This window comes from Tyto alba, unplaced genomic scaffold (genome assembly GCF_018691265.1).
Source record: "Tyto alba isolate M040663 unplaced genomic scaffold, T.alba_DEE_v4.0 Super-Scaffold_7, whole genome shotgun sequence".
NCBI lineage: Eukaryota > Metazoa > Chordata > Aves > Strigiformes > Tytonidae > Tyto > Tyto alba.
The window spans coordinates 13280486-13296835 of NW_024881328.1; the positions used below are offsets into that span (position 1 = coordinate 13280486).

The 16350-nt window shown below is 42.2% G+C and overlaps 1 protein-coding gene across 9 annotated transcripts in view; it reads left to right on the forward strand.

The window, feature by feature from the left end:
- Positions 1-16350, forward strand: part of SEMA5B (semaphorin 5B) — a 270332-nt gene that overhangs the window by 198770 nt on the left and 55212 nt on the right. For all 9 annotated transcript variants that reach the window (XM_042784212.1, XM_033003412.2, XM_033003408.2 and 6 more), the window contains 5 exons: positions 1953-2051; positions 2861-3074; positions 5637-5922; positions 10228-10363; positions 14333-14540. In XM_042784212.1, the coding sequence (XP_042640146.1) occupies positions 1953-2051; positions 2861-3074; positions 5637-5922; positions 10228-10363; positions 14333-14540 (943 nt within the window). The remainder of the gene's footprint in view (positions 1-1952; positions 2052-2860; positions 3075-5636; positions 5923-10227; positions 10364-14332; positions 14541-16350) is intronic.

Consider the following 16350-nt stretch of genomic DNA (forward strand, 5'->3'; position numbering starts at 1 on the left):
TACTTAACCCACTCATGAAAAGCAGACATCTCTAGGGCAGGGAATAACTTAACAGCACCACGTAACAATGACAGGAGAGAGCAGAGAGGCTGGCAAGCCCTTCGTCTCGTTAAACAAAGCAATGAGACCTCTGTTCTCAACACACAGCGGGTGGGACAGTGCTTCTCAAGGTCCTATTTCATAGACTGATGCACAGATATCATGACTGATCTGTTTCTGAAATAATAAGCACTGAATCGACCGAGCTATGAATTTAAGCCCTCACTTTTCGGTGCCAGGTATTATGTATCTGATCCCTGATGCCTCTGCTGAGACTCAAGACTGGCAGCACCTGTTCTGTGGCACTCTGTAGGCTCTGCCCAGGCTGGGTGAGTGCTCCTGGGCTGGCTCTGGAGCGCAGACCCTGTGATCTCCTCCACTCAAAAGCAATCCCCACATATCCTGCCCATGCAGTCGCTTGTTTGTCGCTAACACTGGTTGGTTTCAGCTAAACGCCACCCTTCAACAAGTTGATTTCTATACAGCAAATGAAAGGAGGTAGCACGTAATCCCGCTAAGCAAGCCTTTTCCTTTCCAGATGATAGGGAGTGTTTTTACGCTGCTGAATCTTGCAAATGAAGTCTTCAGGGTAATGATTAACAGTGTGGAGCGCTGTGAGACGGGGCAGCTCGTAGAGTGATTGCTACTTACGGAAGGAGAAGCGGTGTTTCCAGCTGTAAACTCAGCTTAGTGGCAAATTGTGATCTATTGGAGGGAGGAAAGCAAGCAGCCAGAATAACCCAGATGAAGTGTTTCTTTTTTACCAAGTTTCCTTTACTGTTTACAGTAGATTATAACAGGCTTTCATCACTTGGACCCTGTGGGTGCCAGTCATTAGCCATTGCTGGTATCCTGTCCTCTGAGGAGGCCGCACAGCCCAGGGCAGGCAGGCTGGTGCCGGGCTTGTTGTACATCTCTCGTCAGGGCTGTTTGGATGAACCTTGGGGCAGGCAGGTCTTGAGCCTCTTGCTCTGCCCGTGGGAGTTTTGCACGCTAGTCTTGCACCTCCCTCTCCCTGTGTGTACTGTTAGAAACTCCCTGCTGTATGTGACCTCTTCCTTCCCCACTGCTTAACTCCCCAGCAGTTCTCAGCCTGATCTGCAGCCCAGAGGTCTCTGGATGTGAGACTGTGGAGAGAAGGAGATACTGTGGCTCCCTCCAACAACATGAAGGAGATTTTCTGAAAAAAGCCAGTTCCAGCGTTGTGCTGCCACCCCTACCCCAGCATGGGATGACAGGAGCCCCGCACCTTTGGGGACTGGAATGTGGAGGGAGTTGCCTATTTGTACCAGCAAGTGGTCATACAGCTGAGAAGAGGGGATTTGATATTTCTCTCTGGCCTAGCCTGAAAAAGAAACTCCTTCCACCATGGAAAATCCTGAGCACGCAGTCCTTGCAGGAGGCAGGAAGTAACAGCCTGTTCAAGCATGAGATTCTCCTGACTAGCCTGATCTATTAAAGAGAAGTTCCTGCTGGCACTGGTGTGAATTATAATGCAGATGGACCCACTGTCCTTCACTAGAGTTTGTGTCTGGGTAGCGTTTTCAAAGCTGCAGTATTACTGGGAAAAATAGGTCAGAAGCATCATCATGGAGAGAGGGAGGATTCCTCCTTCAATCTAAGAAGAGCACAGAGAGAGACACTTGTGTAGCTAATACAGAGTATAGCCTGATGGATAACATCCTATCCAAGGATGGTGAAGTTCTATGATTAGAGAAATAACCAATAAACTGGGCTTATTCACTTAGACCCATAGCTCCCTATAGCCACGCACTGCTTGATGCAACAAACCTCAGGCTGAGTTAGAGCTAAGGAAGGGGTATTCCAGCTGCAATACAGATAATTTTTTAAAATGTAATAACCCCACAGTCTCCTTTTCAAAAGTCCTTTGTCTCTTTCTTGTGTCCCTATAGGAAGAGTGCCAGAACTATGTCCGAGTGCTGATTGTTTATGGCAAGAAGGTTTTTACCTGTGGTACCAATGCCTTTTCGCCGGTGTGTTCCAGTCGACAGGTCTGTTTTGCCTCTTTTACAGTGATGGAGAGGACTGCGTATGTGCTCTGGGGAAGGGCAGTCATTTGGCAGGGTATCATGGTTGCAGAGAATATGTTCCAAATGTAGCTGATCTGAAATTATTTTAGTTTTCTTCTTTGGGTCCCTTTGGGCTGCTTCTGGGCAGTGGGTGTATCTGCAGTTGGGGAGCAAAAAACTCGTGATATGGGTGAGCTGGATCTGGACAACGTGCTGCTCATGTAAGCCTTGGGTATACTGCTGAAAACGGGGAATATAAGCAAGCTTAGCTGTGAGTACCTCCTGAGCTGAATACTTAAATGTTTCCTTAAAATAAATGGAAAATTTATTTTTCAAGTGAAGCAGGAGCAGGTCCAGAGCAATGTTTATTTTGTATTTTTTAATGCCAGTATGCATTCAGGAGGTGTCTGTGGAAGATTAGAAACCTGTGCTAGCAGCAGGAGCACCCAATTATGCTGGGTGGGTTGGGACCTACAGACTTTATTGGCCAAGGAATTACTCCTCTTAGAAAGCAATAGGATCAGTAAGGCTCAGGCACAACTTTTTACGTTGGCAAACGATGGATGTAAAGATCAATTTACAGTCATCGCTGACATTACATTCTTATTACGTTGGCAAACGATGGATGTAAAGATCAATTTACAGTCATCGCCGATGTTACATTCTCATAGCTGCCTGTTTTTTTAAAATCAGTGTTTTGCTTAAAAGTACTTGTGGGCAAACTGAATTCTCTATACTAGTAAGAAAGCCAAATGCTCTTTAAATTCTCTCCTCTCTCCTTTTAAATACAGGTAGGAAATCTTAGCAAAATCATTGACAGAATTAATGGAGTGGCTCGATGCCCGTACGACCCTCGGCATAACTCGACAGCTGTGATTACATCACGAGGAGAACTCTATGCTGCAACTGTAATTGATTTCTCTGGACGGGATCCTGCTATTTACCGCAGCCTTGGAAATGTTCCCCCACTTAGGACAGCACAATACAACTCCAAATGGCTCAATGGTAAAGTCATGTGGGTCATATCTGAGCAAGAGGTGAATTAAAGTCAGTTTGACAGGCTTGTAAATTTTTCCCTCTGCTCTCATATTGAGATCCAGAGTTACGATGGGGAAGGGCTTCCGGTGCAATAATCAATGCAGCTTAGAAGACATTTAAAAATAGCCTGGAAGTATTTCAGAGAAGTTGATTTAGAACATAGAAAGTGGGTCTTACAGGCTACTTAACATATATATGGGTCTCTGTCTTGCGAGGTGACCAAATACATCATTTTAACAAGAAAACCACTCAAAGATTTGAAGATCAAAACCAACTTAAAGCATCATATTGTTGTCCCAGTTCTGCGCAGTGCTAAGCACCCTCCGCTTCCACTGACTCAGCTGAAGATGGTTCATTTCAGTGCAAGATCAGTCCAAAAATGAGAAATTTCGCAGCATGTTATGTTCCATGTGAACTCATGCTGTTGTGGATTTGTAGCTATTAAAAGCAGCTGTTACCCCATTGTGATAATACCCTGCATCAAGCAAGCTACAGAATTTCGACTATTAATTCCTGCACTGGGTCCACATCTTCTGACTGGGGCAAAGCACATCTTGTCTGAGCTGGCTGTAGTGATGGAGACTGCAGTGTTCCCTCTCTCCCCTTTGGCCCAGGTAATTTGATGAGATATTCAGAATCTTTCTGTTGGATTTCAAAGATACAAGCAGTGGCACTGTGCACTCTCTGGATCTTAATGAGACTGAACTAGGCTTCTGCAGGCATATTGAAGCCAGTATGAAGATCCGTAGTTTTAGGAGAAGGATGTCATCAGGCAAGACTGTGAATGAGGACCCAGAAGCAGCATAACCCATATATGCTCATTAGAAATATGTGCCTCTTGTCTGTGCATGAATGAAGAATTCAGAAGGAAGCCACATTGGAAGAGGGGAGTTTAAGGAAAGGCAAACAGAAGCTGAGTTTCTAGTCTGTGACTGGAGAAACTAACATGACTCTTGGATTTATAACCTTGTGCAGCATCGGTGACACTGGAGTAATTTCATCCTGTTCTGGCCACTTTTCAACAAGAAACAGAAAACTTGAAGATGATTCAGAGAAGAGCCATGGAGAGATTTGAAGCTTGGAAAGCCTGCCTCACAGTGAGAGACTTAAGGAGCTCAATTTATTTATCTTTCTGAAAAGGAGATAAAAGGTGTTTTGTTCATGATATGGAAGTACTTACATCAAGAGAAGATTTCTGGCAGGATAAAGTTCTTTAATCTAGCAGACAAGTCATGACAAGACCGTGTGATTGAAAGCTGAAACCAGATAATGTCAAATGGGAAAAGAAGTACAGGTTGCATCTGGGGCAGTCTTCAGACATTTGAACAAGTCACTGACGAAAGTGGTGGATGTAAAGCCATGCATCTGTCCAGTAAGATCAGATCTCTTTTGAAAGATGTGGTCTCATTCACCTGTTAGTTACAGGATCTGATGATAGAATTACAGGGTGCAATTCTCTGGTTCATGTTAGACAGAAGGTCAGATTGGTGATCACAACACTCCCTTTAAGGTTCACTGTTCATTTGAAGGGAAAGTCTGATGGGAGATGCTTTGCAGTGTCCTCCCCTCTGCACCACTGTCTGTCTCCCAAACCTGCTTTGCAGCAGCATCAGCCTGCCTTCCTCTCCATCCACCATGACTCTGTTCTCTTTTCACTCCTGGGCTGCAGCATTAAAGGAGTTCTGCACTTTCCTTTTTTCTTCTTCCTTTGAGCATTACTCAGAAATGAACATTGTAAAAGCACCCTATAAAACCAACAGGGTTGGTTTTTTTTTGTTTAGTCAAATATTATTTATTGGCCAATCTTTTCCCTTTGCCAAAGAAACTGTTGGGATAGAAGACAATACACTTTAAAGCTTTGTTAAATACCCAATTAAAATATTCACTACAAAACCAATTCCAGGTTCTTTTCAATTCTTGTGAAAATAATAACAATAATTCTAGGAGAAAAAGAATTAAGGCGAGCTTGCTTCAATGCTGTCAGTCTGTGGCATGGTTTTGTTTTACGGACATAAGATAATCTTTTGTGCCTAGAAACTGGAACGGCTTTGTGATAAAAGCCAGATGTGATTGTGTTGGGAGAGTAGGTTGAATGTTTCAGTGCAGCAGTCTGGGGAATTGGGCGGATGCACACAGCATATTTAACACATCATAAGGTGCACTTCAGAAGTGAATAGGTGAAGGAGCCCAATGGGAAGACTTTATGTTGTAAAATGAGTATAGGTACAGAGAATAGTCATGCATATGCAAAGTATTGAACTCTGCTTTGACTGAAATCAGTAGCAGCTTTGCCAATAAAGTGGGGAAAAAATAGGGTCTTTCCAAGATCTAAAAAATGGAACGAAAGCTGTATCCCTGTATCATTATTTCCATCTACTGTTTTTATGTCTTCTGCTGACTCCAAACTCCCTGTGGTCCCAGGTTTGACAGCCTGCGTAAAGGGAGATGGTGGCGCAATGCACTGAACAAGTCAGAGAGCATGGATTGATTTCTGACCTGTATAAATTTCTTCAAATGTTTGTTTTTCAGAGCCTAACTTTATTGCTGCCTACGACATCGGTTTGTTCACTTACTTCTTCTTCCGTGAGAATGCAGTAGAACATGACTGTGGGAAAACAGTGTATTCTCGTGTGGCAAGGGTTTGCAAAAATGACATTGGAGGGAGATTTTTGCTGGAGGACACATGGACAACTTTCATGAAGGCCAGGCTGAACTGCTCTCGTGCTGGAGAAATCCCTTTCTATTATAATGAATTGCAAAGCACATTTTACCTTCCTGAGCAAGATCTGATCTATGGTGTCTTCACTACTAATGTGTAAGTTGCATTGGTTTTACTGCCCTTTTATCCCCAGCAGTCTGAGACTGACAATACGCTGATTTTTTAGACAGTCAGAGCAATAATTTTTGAAAAATCCTTTGGTTAATGTGAAGAAATAGCTAGGTCTGTGTTATCCATCATGGCAACGTAGCCTTTAGGACAATGTTTTTAATTCATGGTTTATAGATTCCTGAAATACATAAAAGGTGACTGTGAAGTTATAGGATAACTTAATTTGATATAAACCTGAGATGTGACAGAATTCTGACTTCTTGTAGTGGCAATGCTACTTGTGTAGTTCAGCAAGCTGGTCTAAAAATGACCCAACAGAAAGATGTAATTAATTTTCAGCCAGGCTAACTGCCTGGACAATCTGACACAGTTGTGTGAACGTCAGAGCTGGCCCATGAGATGGACAGGTACATGGGCTTGGGAGAGAAGGACTGGAAGGAGGGGAATGAAGCAGGTGGTATCACAACAGCCTAGACTGAAATCAACATAAATTGCTATTGAAGAACACTTTATAGAAGCAAGGTCATGTATGCTACATGGTGTTTGGCATTTCCAAGGGGGACTGTACCTCTGCTACAGACTGTTTCGGGTCCACAAATCAAAAGCAGCACTGGAACTCTGAGAGGAAGGCATGATTTCTGAAACTTCATAATCACCTCTTCTTGGCTTGATATTGAAAAAAACTTGTAATTGGAATGATTTAGTGTAGCTGTGAAAGCAGAAAGGAGAAGAAGAGTTAATTAAAAAATATATTAAAAAACTCATAATGTATATTTTTAAGACAGGAGAACTCAAATAATTTTTTCTCTGAAGCCCAAGGCTAGGATGATAAGTTTCAAGTTATAACCAGTCTGCGTGGTATTGAGTTTCAATAATACATGTTCTCCAGAGGGGTGTTATCCTGATGTGTAAAAGAGAATGAAAATCTGAGTTACTCCACACGACAAACACTCAAGATGCTTTCCTCATGCTGGGTAGCCAATTTCTGTGGGGTTTTTGTGTGCAGTGGAGTACTGTTCAATATGAATAAGGGCCTGTTCCCAAGAAGCCCACAGCAAACCAAAGAAACGAAGTCCCACTGAAGTACAGGCCTTCCTGTTTTAATGTGTCACTTGCTGGTGTGACAGGGCTTGAACTTCAGCCCTTGAAGTCATAAAGCATCAGCCCCAGCTTCTTGAGCTAAAGCACTGTTGGGAGTTTCACTATGAGAGTCAACAGACCCCAAATGTTATTCCTGCTCTGTAAATACCAAGAAGTAGGTAAGTGTTTGGTCACCCTCATCCATCTTCCATGTTTTGTTTCTGCACTACCATTGCCAACATCAGCCAGAAGCGAGCCAGTGGAGAAGCAACTAGAAAAAAAACAACATGATTGAGTACTCCACCTTTACTGTGGACTTTGGGGAAAATCTGTCCTCGTATTCAAAGAAGTATGAGTTGTTCTCTAAAAACATTTAGAGGGTGTTAGCCAAACTTCCTGAACATTAAAAGGAAACTTGGCTACTGCTTTGAGCATTTGAGATGACACATTTATTTTTTTTTTCCTCCCCCAGTCAAGGAGGACTTCTAGGCCCATAATGATAACATTTTGTCTACCCATTCTCCATTCATCCGGCCAAGAACAGAAGTTGGAAATAAGAAAATTATTAATAACTGTACTATATTTACCAAATCAGTATAGTTTTTGGACTATAAGCAGGGAGACACAGACTAACTGTGATTGGAATGGTTCTCTTCTGCTGTGTCTGTCTCCCAGGTTTAACATGAGATGTGATGAGTGTTACCCATCTCCTTTGGGTTAGACTTAAGTTACTCTTCATACATTACAGGTGTATGTTCTCTCTTGTTTCTTCTGAGGACAATATAATATATAACATTTGTGTAATTGAAGAAATGAGTTATTGATAATAGCTGAAGTTAGATCAAGTAGCATTTTGTGTCTACAACATGATGTTCTTTTGAGAGTTCAGAGAGAAAATGTTCCAATTTGTCATCCGACTAGAGAAATAATGGTAATTATTCTTTTAACTTCCACTGGGACTTATGTCATGCTGCATGAGCTCTGCATACCAAAGAGGGTTGATGTATGCTCCAGTCTGAATTTCTGTATATTAGAGTACCAATGCATCACAAAACTATGATTTTTTTGTTTAAAGGTATTTTTATTTTGAAAGGTTCATGTTTAATGCATTTTAGGGTCATCTTGTAACAAAGCAGTGTTGGTGGTTATGGTAACACCCACATACAGATTTATTGCTTCATGTTATGTTACACCCAGCTGAATAAGTGGGAAAGAGAGCTTTTTGAGGAAGCTGCTGATGAAATATTTAAGATGTTTTAATAAAAACTTTTCTGGGAGGTAAGAGAGACAATGTGAAAGCCTCCTTGAACTTAACCCATTCTCTAAACCACCTAGTTAATCACAGGAAGTAGGAGGTGGGAATAACTTCACACCAGGACAACCCAGGAGCCAGCTGCACAAGTTGATGTCACTGGCTTGAGACTGGGATCAAACATTTCATAGGGAGGGATGGGAAATATGCCAGGCCACAGATGGAAAAGAAAATGGGCCACAGATTTAATGGAAAACGTCTTTCCTTTCTTCTCTCTAGCAAAGGGAAAGGTCTAAACTGTGGAGTCCTTAGCAAGGCCCTAAAAATATCCTTCTTTTTTTTAAAGTATTTTTCCTAGACTAGTAGGGTTTCCTTCTTTCTTTTCCATTTTATTTCTCATTCTCTTTTTTTTTTTTTTTTTTCCATATGTGCCTCAAGGCATTTACTAGTCATCCATCATTAGCTTTGTCTTAAGAGCTGCCGTCTGTGAGCATGCACTGCGTCAGCGGTGTTCAGACAAAAGTGGAGAAAGGTTCGCCCAGCGTTGCTTTGACATGTTCAAAGTGAGCTACTCCATCACTCCGGGGATGGAAGGGGCAGGGGCGGGTGCAGAGAATGGGAAGGCAAAGCAAGAAGTTCTTCCTGATGTTGTATTGCTTGGAAGAAATATGCTGTGAAAGAATCTGTTCTTCTGCTTTCCAGCCTGAGATTGTGGAGCAAGGCTTTTTTTTTTGTGCAAGAGAGTGTAATTATTGGTTTAGTAAAAAAAAATGTGTTCTTTTCAGAGAATTCAAATTGCTTTAATTAGCAGAAAGATACATACAGCAGGGCTTGGTTTATTTAAAAGGCACTGTGACAAGTCAGTCTCTTGTGCTAGCCCTATTTTTAGTTTTATTCTGAAATCTTTTTCTCTAACTGTTGTTCTTTCCTTTTCTTTTTTTTTTTTTAAAAAAAAAAAAAAAAAAAAAAAAAAAAAGCATGGGGGAAAGGGAGAGCTGGGAGCAGGTTTGAATTTCAGGTTGCCACTTAGCAAACATCCCTCTTTGGGCCAGCTTCCCTGAGGCGTCCTCACCATCTGGGAAGTGCCCTCCAACCCTCGTGAGGCAAAAGGAGCTGAGCAGACCTTGCAGAAATGGGTCCTCCATGTCTGAAATGGGACAGCAAAGGCCAACCATCGGTGTGCAAGTCTGACTGGGCAGTGGAGCATTCCTAAAACAAATTCCCTTCCAAAGAGTCCTTCCTACAGTGGCATTTCCCTAGCTGTGCCTCCCCTGGCTGGTGCGTACGTAGTGAACAGTCTGCCCGAGACAGTTGCTATTCCCAGCTGCGAATGCAAAGTGAACTGTGATCATTGAAAACGGAAGCTTTCACATATTAGCAAGACTTTTTTGCGTGCTGAGCTGCTGTAACAACCAGTCTGGTTTGCAGTGTCAATCTTTCCCTTCCCCTGCATGCATCTGTGTATTTTCTCGTACATATATATATGTATAAATTTAAATATAAACATGTATATATACACAATATTTGGGGATATATTTTATAGCTGAAGACTTCAGGAGCCTGTAGAAACAGAATTTCACCTTGAGAAACACCAAGAGATTAAAAATTAGGTTGTTTGTAATCAATAAAGATAGATGGGTTGTTAAAAAAATAAAAATAAGACCAGACACACATAATCCATGCAAATTAAACTGTATTCACCTTTCTTGTCAGAACTGCTTGCATGGCCCTTAAATCACAGACATTTTAAAACCAAGCTTAAAATTAGTTCTCAAAATTGTCATGCAAGCCATCTGCATTTTACAATTTATTTATTTATTTTTACTCCCTGTGAGATTGGTATCACTGTACATCTAGCAATTTACATGTATTTTATTTGAGTGGAGTTTGATGTCTGTTATGATGAAAATGTCAATGTTCTAATGATTAAATTGATTTTTTTTTCTCCCTTTTTCCAGAAACAGCATAGCTGCCTCAGCAGTGTGTGCCTTCAATCTGAGCGCCATTACTCAGGCATTTAATGGCCCTTTCCGTTACCAAGAAAACCCAAGATCAGCCTGGCTGCCAACGTTAAACCCCATCCCTAACTTCCAGGTACTGCTGCTGCCCTTTGGTTTACTCCAGTCCCTTTTACGTTCTGTCACTTCAATGGGTTGATTTGCGTGGGGCTTATTTTTCCAGGTAGACCCATGGTGCAGATAAATTATGAGTGTTTTAGTCTGTAGAACTCCTTAACACATGTTATTGAAACCATGGAATCCATGGCAAAAATCGAATTACTTTACCGATAATAAGAAGGTTTAAATTTTTTATAATAATGAATAATTTAAATCTCTGCTACGCTCATCACCGACACGTGAACTCCGAGAATGTGATCCTCACAAGGGGACAGAGAGACATGTCCCCACCGAAACTGGGAACAATTGAAAACTGAAGCTGGACAAAGTCAAACTAGAATGGAGACAACCTATATTTTTAAACAAGAAAGGTAATTAACTGCTGTGTCTGTGTAAGGATGTGATGAGTTTTCTGTCACTTGATAGGGCCCCTAAGGCTACCAGTGTTTCAGTGCAAGATGGATGTCCTTCTAAGACACAGTAGCTCAGACAGAAGTCATGGATGTATTGCAGCAGTAACTGGTGCAAGAGGACACATGAGGATGGTCACAGTGGTTCTTTCTCACCTTAAATACCTTTGTTTTTATGAAGGAGCAGCTTTCCAGGATTATCAGTTAAGGCCAATTTGAAAATTACAGAAAAACTTCAGTTGCTTTATGCCCAGATTCAATCAGTGCAGTGCAGGGTACGTGTGTGACAGCCCCAGCACACCTGAGTCTTCTGAATCATGAGCCCATTTTACAGCTCAGTCCCTTCCCACCTGGGGAATGCCGGGGAGGATGGGCTTGTCTTCCAGTCCTCACTTCCCCATGGTGAATCCTTTCAGCCTGATTGTGTGAATCTGTCTCCTTTATTATGGCAAAGGCACTGAGGCTGCCTGCAAATTCCATCTGCCTTCAAGCTGGTGATGTCAGGGACCTTCCAAAAAGGACTCTGCAGTCACCTGGAATCACAGCAAGAGCAGATGGGAGGCAGGTCCATGCTGCAGGCAGAGACGTGCTCAGGTTCCTGCTGAGGAACCTCATTCCTCCCCCTGAATCCCTCATGGCACCTGAGTGAGGGCTTCTGCCTGTACAAGGTGGGGGAGGTTTCAGCTCTCGATCACCCCCTCAGCTTGGTGCACTGAAAATCAAGAAAGCATTGCTGAAAGCCCAGCCATGCCAAACATGGCCAGGCTTTTTCTCTCTCTCTCTCTTTTTTTTTTTTTTTTTTTTATTATTATTTTTTATTTTAAAGTGAATATTAAGGTTAACTGAGAATCAAGGACTTTCTGTCCCTTGCTGGGCTAACCCAGGAGGAATAGAAAAGGACTCTGGAAAGCATTTCCATGTAGTGAAAAGTATCAGATAAAATGTGAAGTGCAAAGATTGCAGCAGCAAGATGAAAGAAAAGGGACAGAGAAAAATAAGGAAAGGAAAAGGAGGTATGTGGCAGACAAAAGGAAGATTGCAAGAAGAGATTAAGATGTTTTTCAAGTACAGGAGGAACAAGAGGTCAGTGAAGGGCCTTTAGGAGATGACAAGGGTAATTTAGTGACAGAAGAGGCAGATATTGCAAAAAAAATTAAATTAATTTTTTTGCCTCAGTGTTCAGAAGATGAGGGAAGCATGCCAGAATTTTTTTTTTTTTCTTCCAGAGAGGAAGGAGAAATACTGAAGGATATAGAGGATCAGGGCAGTGAAGATAATCAGGAAATTAGAACAAAACAAAATAAAACCAAACCAGAGGGATGCTGTGTCAGCATACAGGCTGCCAAAAGACTGATGAAAGGATTATCTGTGACTTGATGAGAACAGAAAACAAAACCAACAATGACATTCCTGCCACTGGGACTCCTCCTTCAGTGATGCTCTAGAAAGGAAAGTGAGTGGGGAGAAAAGGATCCAAAGTAAGGCAGTAGTTTAAACCAGTAGGAGTATAGGATATAGCAGAAGAGAGATATAACAACTCTTTAGAAAGTGGGATGAGTCATGAACTAAAAAAGACCATTGCAATAGAAAAAAAAAAAGTAAAACCCACCTGAGGACACATCAAAAACGCACTGACGTTTCCTTAGTCTGCCTACTCAGGAAGATGCTTAAGTTGATAAAAAAGTGACCATGTTCATAGGTGGTGGGAGTTAGTATCACCCTGTTCACCCAGTTCACACAAGCTCCAAAATATTGTAGGGCTTAGTGCACCTGCCATTAGGACCAATATTGATTGTGTCAGTGTGAGCTGAATTCCTGTAAACTCATTTTAGCATGTCATAAGAGATACTCTCCATGGCGTACCTCGGAAAGGCAGCCACACTGTGAAGAGTTGCTTTGATTCTTATCCAGAGCATGCACATGGGAAATCCGTACACTGTAGCTGCAGTGCTGTAAATTGACATCCTGATTTGCAGTATACTAATTTCTCTTCCAAGGAAAGACCAAACACCTTGACCCAAAATGAAGAAAAAAAAGATCTGTGGGTTTTTTTTCTAGTGAAATTACTCAGGTGTGACCTTCACTTGGAGAAAAGCAAAGTTGTCCATGGACTGAGTGTGGGAGTTCGCAGGATTTCTAGTTGTACCAATGACTCTCATGGCCTTGGGCAAGATAAATAACCAGTGACGCAGCTGTCTTCTGGAGTAATAAATCTTCTGCCCACCATACATGGCATGGTGGGGAGGAGTGAAGATCTAGCCCTGGCTGCTGACAGAGACCACAAAACTGCATGGAGAATTTAATCCATATAGAAAATGCTGAGAGAATTTGGTTTGTTCAGCCTTTAGAAGAGAAGGTTCAGGGGAGACCTTATCACCATATTCTGGTATTTAAAGGGTGGCTACAAAGAAGATGGAAACTCCATGTTTACACGGAGTCACATGTAAAAGATGAGGGGTAATGGGTACAAGTTACTCCTGAGGAGATTCCTATTGGACAAAAGAGAAAAATCTTTCACAATGAGAACAATTGGCCACTGGAATAATCTCTCCAGGGAAGTGGTAGATTCCACAACATTGGACACTTTAGATTCACCTGAAGAGGATGGTGGGCTGTCTTGTTTGGACTGTGCTTTGCAAAGTAAGATTGGATGAGTTGACCCCTGAGGCCTCTTCCAACATGGTATTATATGGTTCTATGATTAATCTTGCATTGGCTTTTGAAAGTGCTGAATTCTAGAGATTAGTGTGAGATAGAAACTCAGCCCTTAAAGTGTGCTACCTACGTGGTAAGACTTACGCTGATGTTTAAAAGACACAAGATGAACTCTCTTCTTCCCCCCTGTTCTGGGTGGACAAGGGCATCGAGTCCTGTTTCAGTGCATCCCTTGGTGCTGGAGGGTGGATGAACATGGGTTGATCTGACATTTGTTGTGAGGATAGAAGAGCTACATGTGGGGAGGGGAGAACTAGTGGCTAGCCTGCCTTGCTTCAGATGAAGGGGTCTGCTCAGAAGGGACCACATCAGAGAAAAGCAGTGTGGTGAGCTGGGTTCTTTGATGCAAAACCAACCTGTTTTTCAGGTTTTTTAACCTCCAGTTTTTGTGCATTGTGCAGACTGAGATGCCAGGTAGAATCTGAAGATTATTTGAAATACTTCAAGGATTTATCACCACAAAAACTTTCTCTCCACTGCTAATTTTCTACAGCTAGTTTTAATTCCTAATTTTCCTCTTGGGTTTGTTAATGCCTTTTCCTCTTCCGGTGTGCTGGCTGCAAGGTATGACAAGGGAATGAAACACCATATCGCTGGTCAGTGGACCAGCTGGAAGAAATGTTTTTAAGGAGTGGGCTACAGGCCAAACTAGGATAAGGACCTATGATCAGGCTAAGGGCCTGATCCTGTAACCCTCACACAGACCTGCCTCCCCAGGAAATCAACGGGACATGGGTTTCCAGAAGAATTGCAGAGTTTGGTCTTGGGCTGCTGGAGTGGGGAGGAAGTGCAGGTACTGAAGTTCAATCTTCCATGTTTAGTGTGGGACGCTGAGTGATGACAGCCCTAATGAGAACCTAACGGAGAGAGTCCTGCAGGATGCACAGCGCTTGTTCCTGATGAACGATGTCGTGCAGCCGGTGACTGTAGATCCGTATGTGACCCAGGACAGCATTCGATTTTCCAAACTGGTGGTTGATATCGTTCAGGGGAAGGATACTCTCTACCATGTGATGTATATTGGAACAGGTAAGAGCATCACGGCTTAAGAAAGTTCCCTCTACTTGCTCGTAGACTTAGCAGCCCTGGGAACCTGGTTGTGATGCCATTACACAGTTGTCATTCAATATCATTTTGGCACAGATCTGCAGGGAAGTTAGTTTGCCTGAATAAATTAAAAGCAGGACAGAGGACTTAAAGCAGAGTCCCAGGTGAACCGACCATAAATCTACACTGTGTTTAAAAGCAACAGTAACATTTTTTTCCCTTATATAAAAACATGTTTCATCTAATCAGGCTAATACATAACAGTGGTGAAGAGCAAAGGTCGCTGAAATGCTCTATGGTTTTGTGCACATAAGTTGCCTCTCTGCGCTATGACATACTCATCTCTAAATAAGCAATGAGACTTAACCTCCAGGCTTGCCCAAGGTTTTAATTATGTCTGTCTTTGCACTTCTGTGTGCCTATTGGTGTATGACTCCCAGTGCTTTCAGGAATGGGCATGCACTGAAATGTAATGCAGATGGGGAAGCTGTGGCAAGTGCTTTGCATAGCAAGCCAGCGGTAGAATTAAGTATATGATTTAGTCTCTTGATTTCTACTGCCATTCTCTAATTAGCAGGACACATTGCCTCTTCTGAAAAGTACAGATATCTTGGATAAATGAAAGATGCTGAAGAAGGACAAAGTGTTATAAATGGTTGTCTTATCCCATATTCATACTAATGATAGAAGTTAAATTAAATAGTTTGATTAATCAGAGCATATGGCTAGCCTCATGGGTATAATGTTTTTATCCTCTATTGAAGAAGCTTTGACTTTAGAATAAGATGGATTGCCTTCATAAGTGTTAGTTTAATCTCATATCTGAATGCAGAGTCATTGCCTCGTTCTCATGTTACCACCTTCCAGGACTGTCATAATTTATCTAACTTTTACCACCACTTACTTCAAAAGTGATCACCTTGGATGTGTTCTAGTAACATTCCCACTGTGGGAGCCTCCATGGACATTGATTATGATGAGAATATTGTACTTAAAGGGAAATGTAACATAGTTCTGCCATTTTGATATCTTGATATTTTAAGTGAGGAGTCCCAGCTACAAAGCCTGAGAGAAAGCTGGGATACTTTCTGCCTCATATCATTTGCCATAACCTTACCTCCTTATTTGTGTTTGCTTTCTGGCCCTGGTTAGTGGTGACTGAAGAATAAGATCTGCTGGATCTGAAACATTTAAAGCAGTCAAATACTTCAGTAGAGACAGCCCTGCACAGAGTCAGCCCTGAACATGAACCCAACCCTGAGACAAACAGAGCCCAAACTTGGGCCTCAGTCTTGTTCCACACCTAAGGCCCTCCTAAGTGAAAGAGAAGCTCATATGGTAGCCAACCCCACCACTGTAAATTGATGAGCTTTGGCACCAGTACAGAAATTACTGGGATAGAAAGATTCAGGAACAATCAGAGCTGACAGACGTCTTTGAGGTTTTAATGAAAAATGGTGTGGTTGCCCCTTTTTCCCCATCGTAAATCTCCTGCAGTTTATCAGATCTTTAAATTGTTTAGGTAAGAGCACTGTGAACACAAACATATATGTTTCTGTGTATGCACTGCTCATGCCATAACATTAAGCTGGCAGAACGGCTTCTTCGAGGAAGAGGATCAATTAGATCCGTGACCCATGCAGTCATTACAGAGGCCTCTGAGATTCCAGCAGGGCTGCTGCATCTGCTGTCATTTGTCATGGCATCAAATCACACCAAACTGCTCCATAAACCAAAATAAATACAGACTTGAGGCACCAGAAATGATCCCTGCTGTCTTGGGTCACCTTGC